Here is a 21,380-nt window from a genome sequence, read left to right on the forward strand (position 1 = left end):
ATTCCCCTCTTGGAAGGAGACAGTAGGACCTGTACTCAGTCAGTTTGTACATGCAAGCTGCTCTAGAGATAGCACCAACTGTTTTACGAGGTAATCTCAAGAGCCATTAACACCAATTTTGCAGACTCTCTAAGAGGTGGACTCTCTACCTCCAGCCCAAGATCAATGAAGATGCTCAAGTTGATAGAGAAGGGATTGAATCTACTGGATCTATCCTTTGGTGGAGTTCCCGGCAAAACGCTTATTCAAGAAAAGAGCCTATTTGAAAGGAAAGCTGCCTTGAGAGCTCACCAATAAAGTTTAAGATGTTTGATTCTTGCAGATTTGCTATGCATCTGTCGAAACACTCATTTAATGACAAAGTGAATTTTTATGTGCTGCAAGCCTATGGATAGATCATATCATGTCACTCTCATATTGGTCCTGAAATTCTGCTTAGGAGGCACTTCTTCCTACCAACTGCCAGGGTACCTTTGATTTCACTTTTTGATAAGTCATCAGCTTTTGCAGAAAGGATTAGATACTGATCACTCTTCTAATATTGCCCCAGTACCTTTTTAGTCTCTACGTCCTTGCAAAACTTAGTCACTGATAGTGATCCACTCATCACAATATCCTGTGGGAAACTGGATACCACATAGGAGCCAGCAATAGCTCTTTTTACTCTTAGTGACATAATGCAGAGTTACTGGAACTCTGATTTTCTTTTTTCCCTTCTTTTTTTTTTTTATGTTCCCTTTTAAAATCAAGAAACTGAGCCACAAATTTTTTAATAATGAGAATCTGGATGAGGTTCAATCTAAGTTTTGAAAATATATTCCAATTAAAGACTTTAATAGATTCTTGGCTTCCCGCACATCTCATTGCCATGTGCATTTAATAATCCCAAGCCCCCTTTCTTGCTAGTAGTAGGTAGGCTGTAGCATGGGTGATACCGTTCTCTGGAAGGTCAGCTGCTCCTGAACTGCCATTTTCTGAGCATTTTGTGCAAAGGTTTTTTCAGGGGAGGGGGGACTTCTTTCTCTCAAAACTGGCTGCAGATCTGCTGTGATTGTGTCCACCATGGTGTTCACTCTTGTGAAGCTGCAGATACTTTTGGATTCTGTGCTCCAAAAGAGAGGTTTTGGTCTCAGTTCAGGGGATTTCACTAACTAAAGCAGCATGTTCTTTCCCTTGGTAGGACAACATGGTGACCACTCAGGTCACAAACCTGCAGGGACTTGCTGATGCGCTGTCCTTCAATGGCAACACGTGAGACTAAAGCTCATGGACCACAAGATTCAGCTGCACCAGGCATCTGCGACTGGGTGCGACATCAGACTCTCCAGTTTACATGGCAGCTGAAACCTATCATTGTGCAGATTAAAAGTTATTCAATCCCTGCGTGAAACAGCTGCATCCAGCACACCAAGTATCGATTTTGGTGTGTCACTGTGGCCCTTGCTCCACATAAAGCTTGGGCCAAACAAATGAGTAAGGCGCTAGGATGTAGGTTGAATGGCAGAAAGGATAATGTGGAAAAAATTGTAATATCTTTAGATAATTGTATCGTGCGGATGTGTCTGGAATACTCCATGCAGGCTTGTGTTTAAAGAAGCGACTAAGAAGCTGGAAAAGTTCCCACTAAAAGAGAAATTAAACGATTGGTGCTATTCACTTCAAGAGGCACAGAAGAGGGAGATAAAAACCTGTAAAACAATTAAATATATGAAGAAGGTGGATGAGGGGAAACTTTTCCTTAGTTCTTAACACCCCACAAAAAGGGATAAACATTTAGTTAGAGCAGAAAAATTAAAGTCTCTTGAATGAAGCATGTTTGCCTGCTTGCAGGTTACCAAGCAATCCCAAAAGTAGCCCTTGGTACTTTTGTCACCACTTTGCAGTATTTTTGGGATTTGTACCTCTTAGGAAATGCACTAATTCATTTAGCTCTTTATAAATTAGTATTAACTAATTAATACTGGAACCAGTAATACTGGGATTGTCCTCACTGGCTGGTGCATTTGTAGTCATCAGCTTTGAGATCCGTCAGCTACTCATTTCACAATACACACTAACTTTTCCAAACTGGTACATGTGGCAATAAATTAAACGCTCTCCAGAAAATCACCACACCTATACAGTTATTTTTATCAGTCAAATCTCTAACCTAGCCAAATAATTTTTTGTTGGACAAAACCATTTTGGAAAAGGGAGATGGCATTTTTATTTCATGAAAAAATTACTAAGTGACAAAAGAAAAGTTAAAAATCTGTAGAAATCCATAGCACAGAAAAATTTACCTTGAAAGCAAGGAAGACACCATATTTATGCTGCTGATGCCCCAAGCTTTTGCCCCAGAAAACATAACTTTTCCTATTACAGTAGGATGGATCCATCTCTAGAAAATCAAAACTGAATTCCACAGTTCCTATGGGGAAATTGTTCCAGCACATCCTTAAACTTCATGTAGCTGGAACCTACTGTATTTTTTCCTATCACCACAGACAGCATCTTATTTTAATACTATTATCTATTCTTTCCCTCCTCACAGGCTGAAGAACCATGGCTTGGTCCTCATCAATCCTAGGCATGTGGCCACTCTTGCTGCCCTCATCTTGTCTCTCTGCAGTAAGAACTCACTCCTCTTTAGCTGCAGTGGACAAATCTACTCCCTAAAGTCTCCTGTAGCCCCCATGCAATTTCCCAACAAACATTTCAGGGGATAAGAGGAAACCTTGCATTTCCTCAAATGTTTATTCAGAAATGTCACATATTCACCCAGCTTTGGAGAACACAGTGGGATCTAGAATTAAAGTATCAGTTTATTGAAATTTAACCCTGAAAGTTTCTAATTCATAAATCTACAAGGGTATGAGATAATACCATGCAGCTCAGAGCACTGAAGCTCCAGATGGGGGAGAGGAGGAAACTCTGGGGCAAGTCACATCCATGTAAAATCTCAGAGGATCTGAGGTGCAATAGTTTATGCTGATGTCAGCTCTTAAACAGCAGTGATTTACTCACCTGTCACCCAGTTCATGCGCTTGACAGCAAGGAGATGAAGAGTTGTGCACATGATATATCCTGGTTGTCTTACATTTGGAGGGAAGAATCACATGTGGCTTAAAGCCATCTCAGCAGTTTTTGCTCTATCTGCTGGCAATTCCGAGGACTCCATACCAGCATATTTGTCCTGGCCTTTGGGGGCTGTCCCAGCAGCCAGAAATTAAAATAGAGAGAGGAGGAAACTCTGGGGCAAGTCACATCCATGTAAAACAGAGGATCTGAGGTGCAATAGTTTATGCTGCTGATGTCAGCTCTTAAACAGTGATTTACTCACCTGTCACCCAGTTCATGCGCTTGACAGCAAGGAGATGAAGAGTTGTGCACATGATATATCCTGGTTGTCTTACATTTGGAGGGAAGAATCACATGTGGCTTAAAGCCATCTCAGCAGTTTTTGCTCTATCTGCTGGCAATTCCGAGGACTCCATACCAGCATATTTGTCCTGGCCTTTGGGGGCTGTCCCAGCAGCCAGAAATTAAAATAGAGTGTGTTTGTACCTTGGCTTTGCACCTATTTTTGAGACCAGGGGTCAGCTTTTTTACAGCAACTACTGGAGAAATGAGCACTATGAGGGTTGGAATATTTCTGATTTATTATCTTGAGATCATTTCACGTGGCCAAATGCAGAGCTCAAGCCCTGTTTTGTAATGAGTTATTAGGTTTTGAGATCAACCTGTGAACACAACTTCAGTTAAGGGCTGCCCTAGGCTTTATTGTCTGTGGTGCAGTGGTGGTGGTCTGCACAGGGCCTGCTGGTTACAGGGTACTGGCTTGCTTCCTGGTTTTTCAGCTGCCGAACTATATTATAACAAGCTAAAAATACATTAAATATTTTCCTTTCCTAGTATTACCTTACCACGTAAGCAGTAGTTGGAGTTGCCACTAGGATGTTATCTGATAACTGAGGGGAGGGAGGCGGGTGAGCCCGAATAGGGGTGAGATACTGGGGAGAGGCGGCTTCAGCGACTGTGACCAGGAGGAGAGGCTGTTATGTTTCTATTTAGATGGGTGATGAAAACATTTCTAAATGCCTGCTTTAACCCATCTCTGACCACATGCCCCACCACAAGTGCTCCTCGACACAAGCCCATGAGCTTTTGCAAAATCTCTCCTGCCCCATGCTGTGCTATTCAAGAAGAGTTGGGTGGTCATGTGAAGACCATGCATGGGGAGTCTAACAGAGATGGCTGGAGTGTGCTCTGTCCTACTCCTGTGCTGTGCCATCAGAAAAATTATTTAGCAGGAGACCTGGGCCCTGGGGTGTTGCATGTGGAACTGGCATGGGGGACAGTCAGCAAGCAAGGAGAGATTCCTGTGCTGGACACCCTTCTGATTCTGCCTCAGTGATGGGCAACCCCAACAGCCATGGCTACTTCCCTGCATCTGGAGGAGAACACACCATCCCCAGGCGGATTAAAGATCTGGAGGGAAGTTTTGGGGATGATGTCAAGCTTGAATGTGAGAGGCTAGAGAATCTGCTACATAGGGCAGGCACTTGGTTTTGATTGTTTAACCTCACTGGTGTCACATTTGAACACCATTTTGAATTATTTCTTTTCTTGCATGTACGTTGGAATAAAAAAAGTATCAGGCTGCTGCCTTGATATCTCTTTCTCAGTGATCGCTGTGTTTTTAACCAGAAATAGCTGCACTAAATTGAATGGGGAAGACCTACCCCTGCAAAAAGCAAAATAGCAACATGGCCTGAAACTAGAGATGAAAGCCCTACTTAACAAATGAGATATGTAAAGGGCAGAAGCTATGAAAAGACGGAGCATGAACAAGTGGATAACACTTGGCCAATCCAATAATTCCTCCCAGATTCTTACTGGCAGAAAGTGTCTTTGGCAAGGCAGCATGACCCCAAAGGGAGACACATTCTTGGTCTCCTAAAGCTTCCAGAGGACACCCACCCTGTTCCCCATGTGTTTCCATACAAATGACAAAGGTAAACTGTAGATAAAGAACAACAAGTCTGATAGGGTTGAGCATTTCCTCAGTCTTTCTGTGCTCTCTTCACATTTAACTCAAGCTGTGTACTTGGCCTGGGTTGCCCAACCCTACAATCCTTCCTGCTCCTCCTTCTAGCTCTTAAGACTCTAGCTGTAGGGAGACCAGGGAGCCCAAGTGGTTCCATTACCATCATAAGGCATGGCCTGTTCACCGTTTCCATCCCCCTCTCTGCTCTGTGACCTTCAGCCAAGAGCTCAACAATGTGTGTGACATCCCCATTCCAGCCACTGGACACACAGAAAAGTGCATTGCTGCTCTTATGCCCTCTTCTCCTTCTCTTCCTACAGCTCTTTGCAATCCCTTTGCTTGCTCACCTTGCTGCTTCTGCATGGTAGTGAAATCTTCAAAGGTGAGAGTGCGCACTGGGGGCCTCCAGAAGGCGTAGGTCTCCATGATGGCCTCCAGCCCCGTCCTGTGCAAAGGAAAGAAAACAAGGAGTGAATAATATCAATCAGCTGGGGATACAGGCACTGAGGAAAGAAGGCTCTGACCTTGCTTGGCAGGCTGGCAGTGGCCACCGGAAGGTCACCTTGGCATCTGTGAATTCCTCAAGTGAGCCTTCCCGTACAGGTGCTGACCACGAGAGTAAAATGAAATTTCCCCAGCCTGGGATTTCAAAAGCTCCTAGCAGTCTCTCAATGCCTTTTTCCCTTCTAGCAAGAATCTCAAGCCTTCTGCCTGCTTTGCAGGGGACACATGACTGTCAGCTCCTCAAGGCATCTCAATTTACCATTGAGTGGCCCTCCACACTTTTTGGATATAAGCTGTCATGCAAACAAAGGATTTTGTCTGGGATTCAGACTACGGAATCAGAGAGATTTTGTGAATTACCTTTCCCTGCCACTTCACAGTTCTGGACACTGTTCCGAAGTGCTACAAGAGGCCATCAAAAAGGGAATCTTCTTGGTTTTGGACTTTGACTAGAAATGCATAAGATGCTCTTTCTAAAAGATCAACGGTATATCTGCCTTGAGTCCCTAACTCACTACAAAGACTTATCAAAGAAAAAAAGCCAAAAATTGAGTGAGAATTTTTCTTCTTGACAGTCTGGGGTCTGCTGGAAGTCTCTTAGCGCCACGGGCTCAGTGAGGACGTAGGTGTATTATGGGAGTTTCTTCCCAGGAGAAGTTCTCATCAGTAGAAGCTGCACACTGCTCTCTTCCCCATTCCTTGCCTTCCCCTGCCTCTTTTCCCACAGTAGGTTATAGCCCTTGCACTGACTGAATACCAGTAGAGATTCTTCATCAAGTGTGAGAACATATCCCCTTTCAATGCAAAAGGCTCAACATCCCCAGAGCCTCTCATCAGATGCTGAGCTGACACCGCAGCTGCCTTTTGCTTCTGAAAATGTCTTTCTGCACGTGCCTCCACTCACTCAGTTAACTTTCCAAAGTCTCCCCGGAAGCTTGGATGCTTTAAATACATTGGAGTTGGCAAACCAAACTCTGTATTTTAAGAGGAGGTTTAGAAGAGAGGTTGTTGCATGGTGTTTATTAGCTGTTAAGCTGTTAGAAGCAGAAACAGAAGACATCTCTGCATAGCAGTCTCACACTAGTGCTGAGCACATTACAACAAAACTATTTGGTTAATACAGTGGCCTCTGCCAGCTCATGGAGCTCAGAGGCAACAAGGCAGGGCAGAATTTGAACCCATCTGCTAAGCTGGGCTCTGTGTGCAAAAGCTGCCCTTCGACTACCAGTACCACCCCCAGGATTTCCTCTGCTCCCTGCGTGTGAAAGTCACACATGTTCAGACTCCATCTGCTTCTCGACACACAGAGCCAGGAAGAGAATGGTACCTTTTGCGCAGCCTCATGAAATGATCCCCAGCGCAGGGAAGACTTTCTGGTACTGTATATCCAGGGGGCATAAAATGACCTGAGCAAGTTGCAATGCAACCAGACCTGCTGTTGAAAGGACCTGCCTTGATGATTAGAACCACGTAATATATCAGAAATGCAGACTGAAAGTTCCAGCTGTGCTAATCCAGCTGCTCTGTGTCTGCCACAGGATTGTGTGGGGAAGCAGGGAGGCCAGCTCACTGAAAGCAGCAGACCACAGTCTGGCTCAGTCCTTAGATCCCCAGGTACACAACCCAACTCTGCACCAGCATTGGGCTTCTAGCTCTGGTCTCAGAATGCCCTTCCAATAAAAACCAATCCCTAATGGGAGGTAGCTCATGGAGACACTAAAAGCAGATTAAAGCTATTACCCCTGCCTCTCCCTGGAGCTTACATCATCAGCAGCTCAGCAATTGACTCACGATTCAAAGTTTCTTGTTTTCCATCTACCACTTTCCCCTGTATCAATACAGTTCTCACAGGTACCATATAATTTCTACTTCCAAAAGAAAAGGAAAAAATAGAGTAGCCAGGATATAATAAAAAGAAGCAATAAAACAGTATATCAGGAATAATATACTGCTTTCAAGGGTTGGACTTGACTGTGAGCTGATAGAGGGTAAATGGCAGCACTGAGAGTGCCAGAGCAGCTCGTAAAGCTGCTCTATTCCTGCCCTGTATGTTAGAGAAAGGAAAGAAGTCAACACCAACAGGGACCTACCTCCTCCTGCTCCAGGGGAGCAGTTCTACAACAGCCCCCTTGCTGTGAACACAGCTCCTGTCACCCTTCCCTTTCCACTCCGTGACTGCTGGCAGCAACAGTGTGGCCTTGCCCTGCAATGCTGAGGGCACTGTGGCATCACAGGAACCTGAAGAAAGGATGTCAAACTCCACAGCAGGCTCTTCCTGCCCCAAATGTGAGTCCTTTACTCCCCACAAGTATGCATATGTTGAACATGTGTATAAAACATCCTCTCTGAGCATGTGGGTGACAGAGCTCAAAGTTATGTCCACTTCTCCTATGCACAAATTTAAGCCTCTATATACTAGACCAACCTGTTTTCCCCATTAGTTTGTGGGTTTCTTTTTTTTTTTTAATCTTTGGTTTCTGGTTTTTGGAGCTCTTTTTCTCCATGCAGAAAAAATGCTGTGGGCGTTCTTGAAATAGCATCTAAGCAGAACACATCCTTACTGAATTTACACATCCTTCCAGGCATCAGACAAGATCCATGAGACAGCAGCTTCATATGCTAACCTGCTAGGCACCTACCACACCATGCATGGAGTCTTGCAGAAGAAAAACATGCATTCACGCTAAAGACCAGCTCTTGGTGAAAAGGCACACAACCTTTGTGTACTGATTTTACAACCCTATCCCCAGCCTTTCTTCTGTCTGCAATGTATTCCTACTTTTGAAATAAAATGTTGAGGTGATGGAGTGGGAATCAAGAGGTTTAATCCCTATCAACTCTAATAACTGTCTCTCCCATAGCAGTTTATGACATTGGTGTGCTCTCTAGTCAGCAGAAATACTGGAGTGCTATTCTGTGTGTGTGTTCCAACCTCTAACAAGGAAAAGAATCCCCACCTGGCCAATGAAGAGGCATTTTGCGACAATAATAAATGCTGACAAAAAAATAATTGTTTTCAGTGTTTCTGAAAAGTCAGGAAATTTGGAGGGCCTTTGCTGAGGGTTGCTGATACCAAGTGTGCTGAACATTATCCATGTGGCATCTACTTTCTCTTCCAAAGAACTGCACTGAAAAATTAACTTCAAACTATCTATCAGGCCATAAACCCTTCCCTCTCACACCATCTTTATGAAGGAAGTAAAAAAAAAAAGTATCAGAAGAGGTCTCACTGCCAGCAATTTTTAATAAGGTCAGTCCTTTTAAAGGTATCCAAAATTTGCTCTCTCTTTTTCATTCATTCTTTTATTTTTAGTGCTATAAAGTTTTAATAATAGGCAATAAATGAAACAGTTCCATTGTCTGAAAAGTGAAACGAGCTATCTGTGCACCTCCATAATCCATCCCATATGGCTGATCTTGCCATTCCCACTGCACATAGGATTCAGGATGTCATTTCATTGTTTGCTGGGGAAGCCAAACTATTGGCTCCAAGTGCCCTCCTGGCTCTCTTATCCTAGACAAAAGCTCAAAGGGCATTTCTAACACAAACAATTATTATTCACCTCAGCTGCCCACATCTGAAAGGAAAGTGCTGTTTTTTCCTTCATCCTAGGGGTTTTTTCTTCCATCACCCCATTGAGTTTCCTGACTGTTGTCCCTTCTGGCTTCCTCGGAGCTCCTGCAAGCATCGCACTGTCAGATGAACTTTACCCGGTCTCCAAAAATAGTCTCTGTGGCATTAAACCTGCACCCTCACTACCCAAACATTTGGCTAGCTGAGCTCCATATGTCAAAAACTGGTTTCTTGATCTCTTGAAGTTCAGGAAAGCAACCGAGTAATAATCTGCCTCATTCATACATTATGTGGGTATCCTTTCACCACCAGGAAACTTCTCTTTCAACATCGGGAACTTCTCTTGTTGCATTTCTACAGATACTTTATGTGCTTTTGCAAAAAGTGAAGAAGGCCCAAAAATTGGGTAGAGGGAATCTCTAATAAATGGGAACAAAGACTTGGCCTTTGAACACAGGCTACCTCCCCAGTCCAACAAGGCTAATAGCTGGGTTGCTGGACACTGCTGCTTAACATGGTTTGAGTGCTCAAAGACTGCTAAACATCTGCGAGCTGCTGAGCTGTTTCCATGCTTCCCTCTGAACTACCTCACTGCTCCTTCTCCCAGCTCAAAGACTGGGGCAGTAAGGGCTGGAGAGAGACACTCATGAAAATAACTGAAAGAGATCCAAGAAAGAATCTGGGAAAAGATTTCTCCCCCATAAGGATACAGGCAGTTACATCATGATGGCATGTCCCCAGAGCAGCGGGGTCTTAGCAGTCCCTTGCACTGATGAAGGCAGACCACAGTCATAAGGAAATAAAGGGGAAGGCTGCAAGATGATGGCAGTGAAAGATTTAAAATGGAAGCTAGTTTTAAAAACAAGTCACCTCCATAATTTCTGCAGCAGGAGACAACAGTGAAGCAATAACAATAAATAAGTGGAGGAAAAATATCCATCTCCATTTAATGGAAGAGCCTCAACATAAAGCAGAAAGGAAATGTCCTAGGAAAGAAGTGGCTTAAGAGTTCCTCTTCTTCCACCATTCTCTGCTTTTTTCCCTGGGGGTTGTTTCCTCCATCCTTTGCTGGCAAACTCTAACCATGGCTCTGACTCAGCAACAAATGTCACTGGAATGGGATGTCCTGGAGCTGTCTCAGAATTCTGCGTCTCTTGCTGCTGCCACACCTTTATTTTTTCTTTTAAGACCTTATACATAAAATCTCTTGAAAATATACTACTCACTTGCCTGATTCACAAATGGCCCTTCTCCAAATTACCCTATTTCTTTTGCAAAGGAGACCTACATTTTCAGTGGGACCTTCTCCACCCACAGTCTGATGCACTGCACTTGACTGAAGCTGTGGGAAGGACGTGGGAAGTTGCAGAGTACCACAATTGGTTTTTTTGACCAATGATCCTAATGAGATGACAAATTCACAAGGGAAAGAAAAGGCATCCAGCGCAGTTAAGAAAAGTCCTATTTGGAGAGTCCTTTCCACACACAGCTTGGACCTTAATGCTTTCCTCCCTCCTGTGTGAATATCTATGTATGTGTCCTCAGGGAAGGAGGCAGCTGAGCATGAGTGTCCTCCCCTAGCTGACAACAGCAGTGCAACTGCAGCCAGACCCCTGCTTGTGAGGCAGGCGCCTGACTGCTATATATGCTTGCAAATACCTTAGCCTGTTTTTTTCTTCCTAAAGCCTCAGGCTGCTCCCTTTGATGTGTAATACCTTAAAGATTTTAATTCCTCTTTACATCAGCAGAGAGCCTTACTGAGCCCTCCCCACAGCTGCAGCCGTGTAGCAATTTCCTGCCCTTTCTTAAATCAATGAGCTACAAAGATCAGTAATTCCCAACCTTTTCAGGAAACTGTCCAAATTCACTGAGCTAGGACCTTATTAATGCCTCCACATTAATATAGCCCACCATGTACCTGGAACTGCATCAATCCCTCTCCCAAACCCAGCCCTCAGTGCAGCTGTATCTGTGCACACGGGGAAGATCTCGTACCCAGGACACACACTGCTTTCACCACACAGGAGAGGAGAGCAGAATAAAAGTTTCATATGCCTCAAGGAGAACTGATGATCACAGTGGGGATTAAATGAGAGTGGCAACATCTTTGTGCGCAACTTCAGTAAGATGAGAGCAGAAGAGCTGAGCTAGGGAAGTCTCTAGGTCAGTTAAATGTCTTCTTTGTGATCATGGAGAGGGTAGCATTAAAATGAGTGGTGGAAAATGCAGGGCAGTTGCCCGTCTATGAACACTGACCTTGCCAAACCTCCTTATGAAGGAGACAGCAGTCCTGGTAAACACAAACAACAGGAGCATCCAAGTAAAAACTGAATTGCAGTGCCCATGGGGACAGCAAATGAGGGCTATGCACATGACTTCTACTCTGGTCTGCACACTCAGAGCTTTGCTTTACAACCCTGAGCTTCTTGTAATGTAGTCATATACGTCTAATTGTGTAATTAGGGTTTAAAGACTTTGTCACACTGATTTAAGGATACCCTCATCATTTAGGTCTGAAATATTTAGATCTGCTGCACATTCTGCTGCAGGATTTATGAAAGGCAGAAAAAGTTGAAACTTTTTTTTGATTTTCTTACTCTCTTTTGATAACGCTGTAATGTCTTTTACTAATACAATGGGGGGGAGTGATTAAAGCTCACATTAACTACTGTGCTGTTAAAGTAAAACTTCTTCCAAATAATATTTAAGGTGTTCTACTTAATTCTTCCATAAAAATCATGACAAAAATCAAGCAACATGGTCAAAGTGAAACAATTGGACATTGCTGGAGAAAAACTGAAATTGTTTGAAACTAGAATGTTTTTGCACTTTCATGCTGCATGCCTGTGAGAAACTCATTTTTTCTTCGAACGTAAAGCAAGCATTTGCACTCCAAGTTTTGGCATTTCCTGTGAAAATTAAAAATAAAAAATGCCCTTCAGCCAACCCTACATGTAATAAAGAATAATTATTTTGCACAGCATTAGACTGTGACCTGTCTGGTTTACTCTCTGCAATCCCTCATTTTTCTATCTCTGTTCTTCATTTTAATTTTTTAAAAATTGCTTTTCTCAGCTTTAGACACATGCCCTGTGCATTCATCAGGGAAAGGAGGGAAGAGATCAGTAAGGAAGCACAAACAAGCTTCTGTTACCTGTTTCTCCCAGAATCTCTGAAACCTTTAGCAAAGGGGTTTCTGTCAATTTTTAATCTGGTGATCTAAAAGGAAGGAAAAGAGAATTAGTTGATGTCTTCGATTTTTTTTTCTTTCAAAAAATGAAAATCATGGATGATTACCATTCTTGCCCAAGCCACCTGTACAGTGATCTTCCCTACTTATTTCCCCAGACCTCTGTTAAATTTGCCCTTCCATTATCCATGAACAGATGATCTGCTTATCAAAAAATGGCACCAGAGACAGAAAACATGGTAGTATTAGGAAACCTGGCACAGTGCTGGGGCTTAGAAGTTGTTCCTGAGGTAGCAGCACACCAGGTGCAAAGCCCCAGGAGCTGTAATTTACCAGTGGTTGTGTGGTTTGGGAAGCAGGCACACTGCTCAAGTTTGGCTGCTATCTGAGTTATCTCAGCCTCAACACTCCAGATATCCAGTGGCTGGATGGAACTCATGGACCTTCAAACAATGCTGAAGAGAAAAGGCAAAGCAAAGCAGAGGCTACAGGCTCAAAGATGTCAGATGGCCACCCAGTCACACGTACAAGCTGCTGTTGTTCTGGTCAGCATCTGGGTGGCCCTCAAGAGTTTTCTGGTCTGGAAATTTTTTTTTTTTCTTTTTTGTTTTTTTCCTCCTCTAAGTGAAGGAGGTAGCAGCCAGACTGAGTGCTTTGGGGCAATCTTCCTTCCTGTTTTATTTTTAAGCATGAATTCCATGTTGGTAAATATGGAATATAACACCAGGATTTTGACCTTGCAGCCTGTGGTATTATACTCCCTGTTGGCTATTGCACAGCCTGGTGTAGCACAAGAGCTTTCCTCTGCCAGCCTCACCTTGTTCTAGAGATTCTATCTTTGGAATGAAATGAGAGTGAGATCTCCAGATCCTACCAAATTTGAGGTGGTTTTGCTGAAACTGCTCAAAAGGGACCAGTTTAATACAGTCTGATCTGAAGGGGATTTGCAGGTGTTTTGCTTCTGTCAGAACCAAGCCCTTACTCTGGATATTAACCTCAGATCTGGAATGCAGCTCCTATTTTTGCAGAAGCTTAATTTGTGAACTTAATTTCCGCTAGCCTGACTTTGCAGCTGTCCTGGGACTTGTGTGTACAGAGACAGATATGTTCTGTGGAGGATGGAATTACAGCAGAGGGAATCCCTGTGGTGGATTTGCTAACATTTTACAATTGTTTCCAGAGACGCTTCCCCCAGTAAGGCAAAGCTTTACAGCCACTGGAGGGCATGCAGGCAGATTCAGGGGATTTAAATTTGGTTTTAATGAAAAGGTTTCTCCAGCCCATCATAATCTCCTTACTGGTATTATAAAAATGTGATTGTGTCCCCCAGATTTTTTTGAAAGAAGTCCCCAAACGTTTGGAATCCAGAGAGACAGAAATTTCAGTGTTTCTTTACAGTGAGGCAGCTTATGGTTCCAGGCCCCAACAGGGATCCCTCCCTTAGCCTCTCCCTCCCTGTGTAATTATGTCTTATAAGTCTGGTCATTAAGGATGAATGAGAGGCTTATTTCCCATCATTTCTTCTCCTTTCCCTATCCTCTTTCCTTGCCTGATCTACAGTTAAGATTTGTGGAGTATCTGCATTTAGGCGAGGGGGGGCAGAAATTTCCCATACTGCAGTGATAGCAAACCCACCACTGTGTTGCAATATTTTTGATCCATTTTAGATCCTGATTTAAGTCAGTTCAAGGGGACCAGACTGAGAAAAAAAGTCGGGAGTCATGGGAAGAAAAAGAAGCAGTCATAGGAGCACTGTCTGCACGCATGCTCTCTTACATGTTGCAAAATAAAAAACTTTATAACATTTCACTAAATTGTCAGAATTCACAGTTGTTAAAAATTGGTTAAATATTGCAATCTGCCTTCAGCTAATTTAATATGGGTCTGTCCTTCAGTCCACAATTACTAAATGAAGTCTAGTTTAAGAAAAGTGTAGATCAGTAACAAAGTCGAGGTCCCTAGACAAAGAATCCTGCTGTGGCAACATCTTTTCCTTACAGTATCTAAAGTCAATACTAAGTCCCATCACTGGGAGCTGTGCAAGTCCTGAATCAAACAGAAATAATCATAAAATCACAGAATGGTTTGGGTTGGAAGGAACCATAAAGATCATCTCATTCCAACCCACCTGCCATGGGCAGGGACACCTTCCACTAGACCAGGTTGCTCAGAGCCCTATCCAACCTGGCCTTGAACAGTTCCAGGGATGGGGCACCCACAGCTTCTCTGGGCAACCTGTGCCAGTTGGAACCTGGAACAACGTCACCCCCCTCACAGTAGAGAATTCCTTCGTAATATCTAATCTAAACCTATTTTCTTCCAGTTTGAAGCCATTCTGCTTCCTCCTGTCTCTACATGCCCTTGTAAAAAGTCTCTCCATCTTTCTTAGAGGCTCCCTTCTGGTACTGGAAGGCTGCAATTAGGTCACCCCAAAGCCTTCTCTTCTGATCCTTACTTACAGTGGGAAGCATTTTGCTTACCCAGTCCCCATCCTGCTGTCCATCCACTCAAGAGGTATGAAAAGAAAGGACTCATTCATCTGAAGACTGAGGCAAAAAAGTTAAGTACCTCAGCCGTCTCATCAGTCGTTAGCAATTTTCCAGCACTGTTTATCAGGGGGAGATACACTTTCTTTAACCTTCCTTTTCTGGTTAACTTACTTATAGAAGCCCTTCTTGTTATTCTTTGCATCCTTTACCAGGTCTAGTTCTAGCTTTGCCATGGCCTTCCTCACCCAATCCCTACATAGGTTAGCTGTCTTTGTTTCCACTGCCTGTGCATTTGTTTCTTTCCATTTGGTTTGCCCAGCAGGTCCCTTCTCTGCTGTGTTGGTCTCTTGACTTCCTTGCCTGATATCTTGCTCCTGGGGGATGCTAGTTGTTGGCCTGTATGGAAGACTTCCTTAAAGTCAAAAAAACGTTTTTTAACTTTCTTAAAAATCTGCCAGCCCTGTTCCATGCCTTGTTCCTGAGGGCAGACTCCAAGGAGATCCTATGGACCATCTCCTTGCAGAGCTGGAAGTTTGCTTTGCTAAATCTCAGTGGCATAACTTGACTCCTCACCTGACTCATATCCCTCAGGACATTCATGCATGATAATTTCAGTTCATATGCAATACATGCATTCAAAGGCTATTTCTGTCAACAAACTGATAAGATTGGGCTTCTTTAAAACTTCTTCCTTCACAGCTGTAAAAACCACAACTGTTTTGTCTCTAACTGACCTGGAGTAGCTGTATAGCCTTAAAATTAGAGTGAATCTAGTGTTGCACCATGAGGCAGCAAGGAAATCTGAACACAACACACCTCTTTACAGTTGATCTCATTTACTCATCTTATAGTAAAAGCTACAGCCCTCTTATCTTCAAGGTGGCTTCCTGGCTAGAGACTTCATGTCTACACACTACCCCAGAGCAAGCTTTTTCTTTTCTAGCCTGTAAAGTGTAACTTTTCTATGTTTCTCAGAGAAGTTAATGTTTCCGTCACAAAGAGCACACGCATATTTTTATGAACACAAAACGTAAAAGGAGCATGAAGGATTTACCTGTTGATTTTGGTAGGCTGTCACTGTGGTGAAAACAGTCTCAGGGAAGTTGAAGGTTTTCACCCCATCTCCTGAAGGAACTGGCTTTGTAGGAGAAAGATCACTGCTGAAATCCTTGCGGATGACGTGAACACGAGGCTGGTACTTATGCATTGAATGTAAGATTATCTGAAGAGAAAACAAAAGGAAAAGGACTTTTTTTTTTCTCCCCAAATATTTTACACAGCATCCATATGTACAAAAAATCAGGGATGGAGTAAGAGCTAATAAGAAGAAAATTATCCTTTACTTACAAGCATGTACGAGACAAAGTTTGTGCTATGAGCAGAGAGAAAGCTGCTTTATAGGGTGTATTCAGGCAACAGTCTGAGGAAAAGCACTGAAATAGGGAAAAAAGCTCCATAACTCTGGAGAGCAGACACAGACACGTGCCCAAGGGGACACAGGGGCATCAAAGCAGAAGCAGCACCTTTTCAAGTCTGAGAGGAGCAAGGCTGGGACAGCAGGCACCAGGATTAACTTCTAACTTACATGGCCTTGATCATCAAGCTCGTTGTTGGTCAGCTTGAGCTTGTCAAAACTGACCACCTGCCTCATCCAGGTGTCTCCAGAAGCCAGGGAGTCAGGGTGGATGTAAACCCTTGGGGGCACTGGGGAGTCAGCATTGCCAGCCACCATCCACTTGGAGCTGTGATACACATACCTGAAAGAGGAAGGGTAGGTGGCTAAGGGAGGTTGTTGCTCATGCACTGTAGGAACATGTCCAGGGTTCCCCCTCCCCTGCCACCCTCATGCACCCCAAGCTCTCATTTGCAGTCAGGGGAGAATGTGCTTTATTGCAACCTCCTACCTTCTAAATGAAAGCCAGATTACCCCTGAACCACTTGTTCAGACTTGACTCCTTATTAAAACCACCTTGCAGTTATTTTCCCTGTAAAACTCTGCCACATGTGCCTTCTCAATCCTTAACCCTCTCTGAGCCAGAGTAAGAGGCTGGAAAATACGGGTAAACAAAGTCTTCTCTGAAAATATTAATAAATGCCCTGCAATTTCTGGAAATCTGCATTGTATCTCATACCAGACTTTGGAAAACACATGTGGCTTCACCCAGAAAGGGCAATATCCAGTGGATACCAGTAAAAAAAATTGATAAAACAAAATTTCTGGTTTGGACTGTTGCAAAACAGGAAATTCCATACAGTATTACATACATTGGGATTAGAGAAAAAAATTATTTTTGTGTTCCTGGCCTTTTGTGGTCTTTTGTGTTCCTGATCTAGCCATCCTATATATGCCATAAATTTCTCTACCACAGCTTTGCCTAGACACTTTTTTTTCTCCCCTGCAGCTCCTTCCCTCTAAGGCATTTCACAAACAGCTCTGCTGACACCTCTGAGTTCTGCCCTGTGCTGCCCCTCATTGGGTCCCTACTCAGCTCTGCTAAGATGTTTCAGTCTTTACCTACAAACAATTACTCATTTCCTGTATTTTCACAAGAAGTGGGGGAAAAAAAAGAGAAAAAGATGAGTCTTTTCCTTTTGTGCTAGTTTGCTCTATGTGGCTGCACAAGCTGACAAGGACAGAAACAAAGGGTAAGAAAATAAATGTATTTTCAATGTCAATGTTGTTAGAACCACTCTCTTAGAAAGAGAAAAAACATTCAGCTGAGTATCAGAAACTGTCTTGCTGCTTCCCAGGAAAAGCATTTTCCTGAGAAAAACTCTGTACAATTTGGGAGCAAAAATGCAGGATTTAGCATTTGAAGCAGAGGTTCAATTCTGAATCCTTGACATGTGGTTCAGTCAAGACAATTTGGAGAAAAGACTTGCTCTCAGGGGTCTTTTAATGAGAAAACATAAATCACCTCAGTCTGGGGAGTTTTCTGGGATGCAGAAGATCATGAGTTTTCCAGAGTATTTTTTAAGATCAGAAGCCCATTAATATCAAAGAAATCTCTTCTTCCTGTCTTTAGCTCAACAGTGGAAGGTTTCTCAGTGACTCCATACTGGAGGTCAGGGACCAATATTCACTGAGGCTGCTGTGCTGGACAGTGAATGCTTTTGAAACAGAAACCACCCAATCCAGCTCAGGCCAGACCTGAGGTGCCTGGCTTGGTTCAGCTGCTCCTTGCCCATTTCTTTCTTGCAGGAATAGTTTTAGGGGCTGCAGAGTCCCCATTGATAACTCCAGTTATCAATTCCCTCAGACAGTCATTGCTAATCGTGTCAATCACAAAATGTGTGACAGGGATCTCCTCAATTAAAAACTGCTATTTGAAAAGAGAAAGGTTTCATGCCAAAAGTGCAAGAGACTGTATTAAAACTCTGGGTTTGTGTCTAATGATTCTGGTCAAATCAACTGTGTTGGTGTAAATCAACAGGGTCTCCTCCAGCACACATTTGCAATGGTGTTTAATGGCAGGTCTTTCCTAGGCTGTCATTGACAGTAAGTTGTTACCAGATTCCTACCTCTGCCCCTGAAAAGCTTACCTGTATCTCTTGTTATCCACAGGGACAATGTCCATGGCAATATAATACTGCTGGTGGGGATCCAAGCCTGTAATTTTCACCCTCATGGCTGGAAACATTCTCCTAGGAAAATAAAAGTGAAAATAAGGAAGAAAATGGTGAATAAGGAAGCTGAAGAGGCTCCTTACACCTCTCTCTGGCACCAGAAGCATGCTACTTTACACAGCCCAGTCCTTGGCATGACTCCTCTGGGCTTGGTGTGGGTAGAAGAGATGGTGCTGGCACTGGTTTGAATCTTCAATTTTTTTCCCACTTAGAAAAAGGGGTAACAGGATAACAACCTGTAATTAATGATAAAATACTTACAGTCAAGCACTCTGTTCCCAGTTCCTAGCAGACAGTTCTGCTGTGCTTCACACAAATTGTCCTCTCTAAGGCATTTCTAGGATGGGCAGTGTACCTTTTACCTCCTGTTTTTCCCACTGTCTATCCACCTGTAATTCTTCTCTCATATTCTATTAAACACAGGATCACTTTAGTTCTCTTTTTTAGGAGAATGTCACGTTTCAATATAGAGTTTGACAGTACTGAGGTAACATTTAAAGCAAATACATCATCCTGACAGATCCTCTCATGCTCATGTTTATAGTTATTTAAGAAAAAACATCCATCAAATTAATCTGCTTATTAAGAATGTATTTCACATTCAACAGAAACACTGGCATTATTGTCATGGTATCCTTGAAGTCCTGGTAGTGTTTTGTGCAATCTTTTTAATAGGTGTTGTCTTTTCTACGCCATATGATCCAGATCTATCTTAAGCATTATCTCCTGATAGACAAGTTATGGAACTCTACACCAACAAGAAGCAATTCTCAGCTTTTTCTTCTTGTCTGAGCACAAGTTCAGCTCTGCTAAACACAGTCACTGTTCTGGAAGTGTTTGTACCTAGGCAATTATTTCAGAAGAGAACAGATCAGAACAATTTTAACCTTGCAGTGTGTTAGTGTGGCTATGGCATAATTTTTCCTTCCTAAAATTTTTATGGTGGCCAGAAGACCAATTTCTGTCCTACACCTCCCTCAAAGAGCATGCTGAGGAAATTGCTTATGCCATATTATATTTGCAACTAATGTGGTATTTTTACACCTTCATAAAATCTGAGGAGCAGAACTGAATGAGGTGCAGAAGGAATAGAGCAGCACTGAAATCAGAGCAGAGCACTGGAAGAAATCCTCCATTGTTTCACTGACAGTTAACTCAGACCTGAGGTCTGCTCAAGTGGCTTCTCAGCCTTTATCTGAGAAAAACTTAAGTTGAGGTCTTATAGGATGGTGTTACTGAACTGAATGACTTCTGCCTAGAAAATACAGAGCTTTGGTAGGGCAAACCCCAAAAGTACTGGATGCTCATACACAAGCACATTCTGCTTCTGTGATAAGTAGACATATCCTTACAGGATGGAAGTATGTGGGTGGAAGGAGGATATTAAAGGGCAATTTAAAATCACAATGCCAAAACAGTAGGAAAGTATACAAGAAATGTTGTCCACTGTTTCAAGGAGCAATCCCTAGAAACCATCATGACACTTTCCCTTCTATTTAGTGAGGAGCAGTGAAATGTCAGAGAAGATTTAGTTCTCCTTCCAACATTTCTGTTTCTCAAAGTACTGCTAGTGAACACAGCCTGGAGGAGGAAGAAAACAGGAAAGCTTGTGTCAGCACCTCCAAACATGTCTCTCAAACTTTGCATGGCAGGGATATGACCATGAGAATCTATTTCATTCTTTCCCAGCCAAGCCACATACAGCCACTTGCAGAAGAGGGTGGGAAGGAGGAGGAGGTTGATGCTCAGCCTTTGCCCTACCCACAGCTCTTTCTTTTCAGGCCACACTGAGAAGACAAGATCTGACCTATTAGTAACTGCATCTGCTTTGGAAAAGGGCATTTATCGTGGGGGTGGGGAGAGCACCACCCCACAGCTGCCACAGCACAGCTAACCGGAGTTATGAGAGACATAAAACTGTCAGAAAAGTCATCTGCAGAAACCCTTCAAGGAGAGAGCAATTTGTTCAGCTGATGGTGTGAGTTTGCAAGTAGAATGACTTGTAGGAGGGAAAAAGGGAATAATGGATTAGTCTTCAGTGGCTTGAGGGCATTACCTTGTTTCTGCCACAATGGCTCATTAAATCTGCCAAGCCAAATGGGTACAGGATGTGGCATTTTATAGTCCAGCTCTCTTTAATTAGAGAGAGGTGGCTTGGGAGCAGCTAAAGAGGTAGGTCATGTTTCAGAGGGTTGATGAGAAACCCATGATTAAAGCAGAGTCTCTTTGGGTCTAAGTCTGCACACTGTGTTGGGAAAATTGAATGCGCTGTGTGTCCCAAGTAGCTCTCTCCAAATCTGCAGCCCTGTGTGAAGTTTCAGTATAGCCTGTGGGGTTGTTTGCTTCTGAAATACCTTGTAAAAGATTACCACAGACCATTCAGCAGGCTTAGAGGCTAATCTCTAAAATGATCGGAGAGAGCTCAGCTGATCCCACTGCTTTCTCTAAGGGTTAAGTGCACTTTTAAAGTTTTGTAAGTTATTACTGTTTCTCTTTTTCTGTGGGTGTAAAAGTAACTTAGGTTTCCTTGCCATAAAGATGTGGCCTGGAATTGTCACAGCAGGTCTCTGGCACCATTGCTGTGTGGAAAGGGGGAAATGGAAAAGGCAGAGGCTAACAGTGGAGATTTAGGGATGTACTTGTGTGCAAGCCTGGTTAAGTCCCTGTCCTCTGCATTTCCCCTTGGCTGGCTCTTGGTTCCCCAGAGGCACCAGACTTATAGAAAACAAGAGGCTCAAAGGTTTGGAAGGAATTCATTTGGATATGGCTGTATTAATAAACAGTCAAGAATCTTTCATCTAGAAAGGTATCAGCTTCATAGTCAACAGCTACAGGACACGAAGGCTGTCTGTTTTCGTAGGGAACATGTGATGACATTTGATATATTTTAGGAGGAGGTTTTATATCAGCAGCAGTTTGAGATGATCAAGTTATTTATATTTTAGCTTTACCACTCAGCAGGCACAC

The 21,380-nt window shown here is 43.1% G+C and overlaps 1 protein-coding gene across 2 annotated transcripts in view; it reads right to left on the reverse strand.

Moving 5' to 3' along the window:
- Positions 1 to 21,380, reverse strand: part of TBX15 (T-box 15) — a 93,093-nt gene that overhangs the window by 10,632 nt on the left and 61,081 nt on the right. For both annotated transcript variants that reach the window (XM_017731981.1, XM_008631794.2), the window contains exons 3-7: positions 18,330 to 18,431; positions 16,372 to 16,543; positions 15,841 to 16,008; positions 12,262 to 12,326; positions 5,377 to 5,474 (exon numbers count right to left, since the gene is read on the reverse strand). In XM_017731981.1, coding sequence (XP_017587470.1) covers positions 5,377 to 5,474; positions 12,262 to 12,326; positions 15,841 to 16,008; positions 16,372 to 16,543; positions 18,330 to 18,431 — 605 coding nt within the window. The remainder of the gene's footprint in view (positions 1 to 5,376; positions 5,475 to 12,261; positions 12,327 to 15,840; positions 16,009 to 16,371; positions 16,544 to 18,329; positions 18,432 to 21,380) is intronic.

Source organism: Corvus brachyrhynchos, unplaced genomic scaffold (assembly GCF_000691975.1).
Source record: "Corvus brachyrhynchos isolate BGI_N302 unplaced genomic scaffold, ASM69197v1 scaffold3, whole genome shotgun sequence".
NCBI classification, from domain to species: Eukaryota; Metazoa; Chordata; class Aves; order Passeriformes; family Corvidae; genus Corvus; species Corvus brachyrhynchos.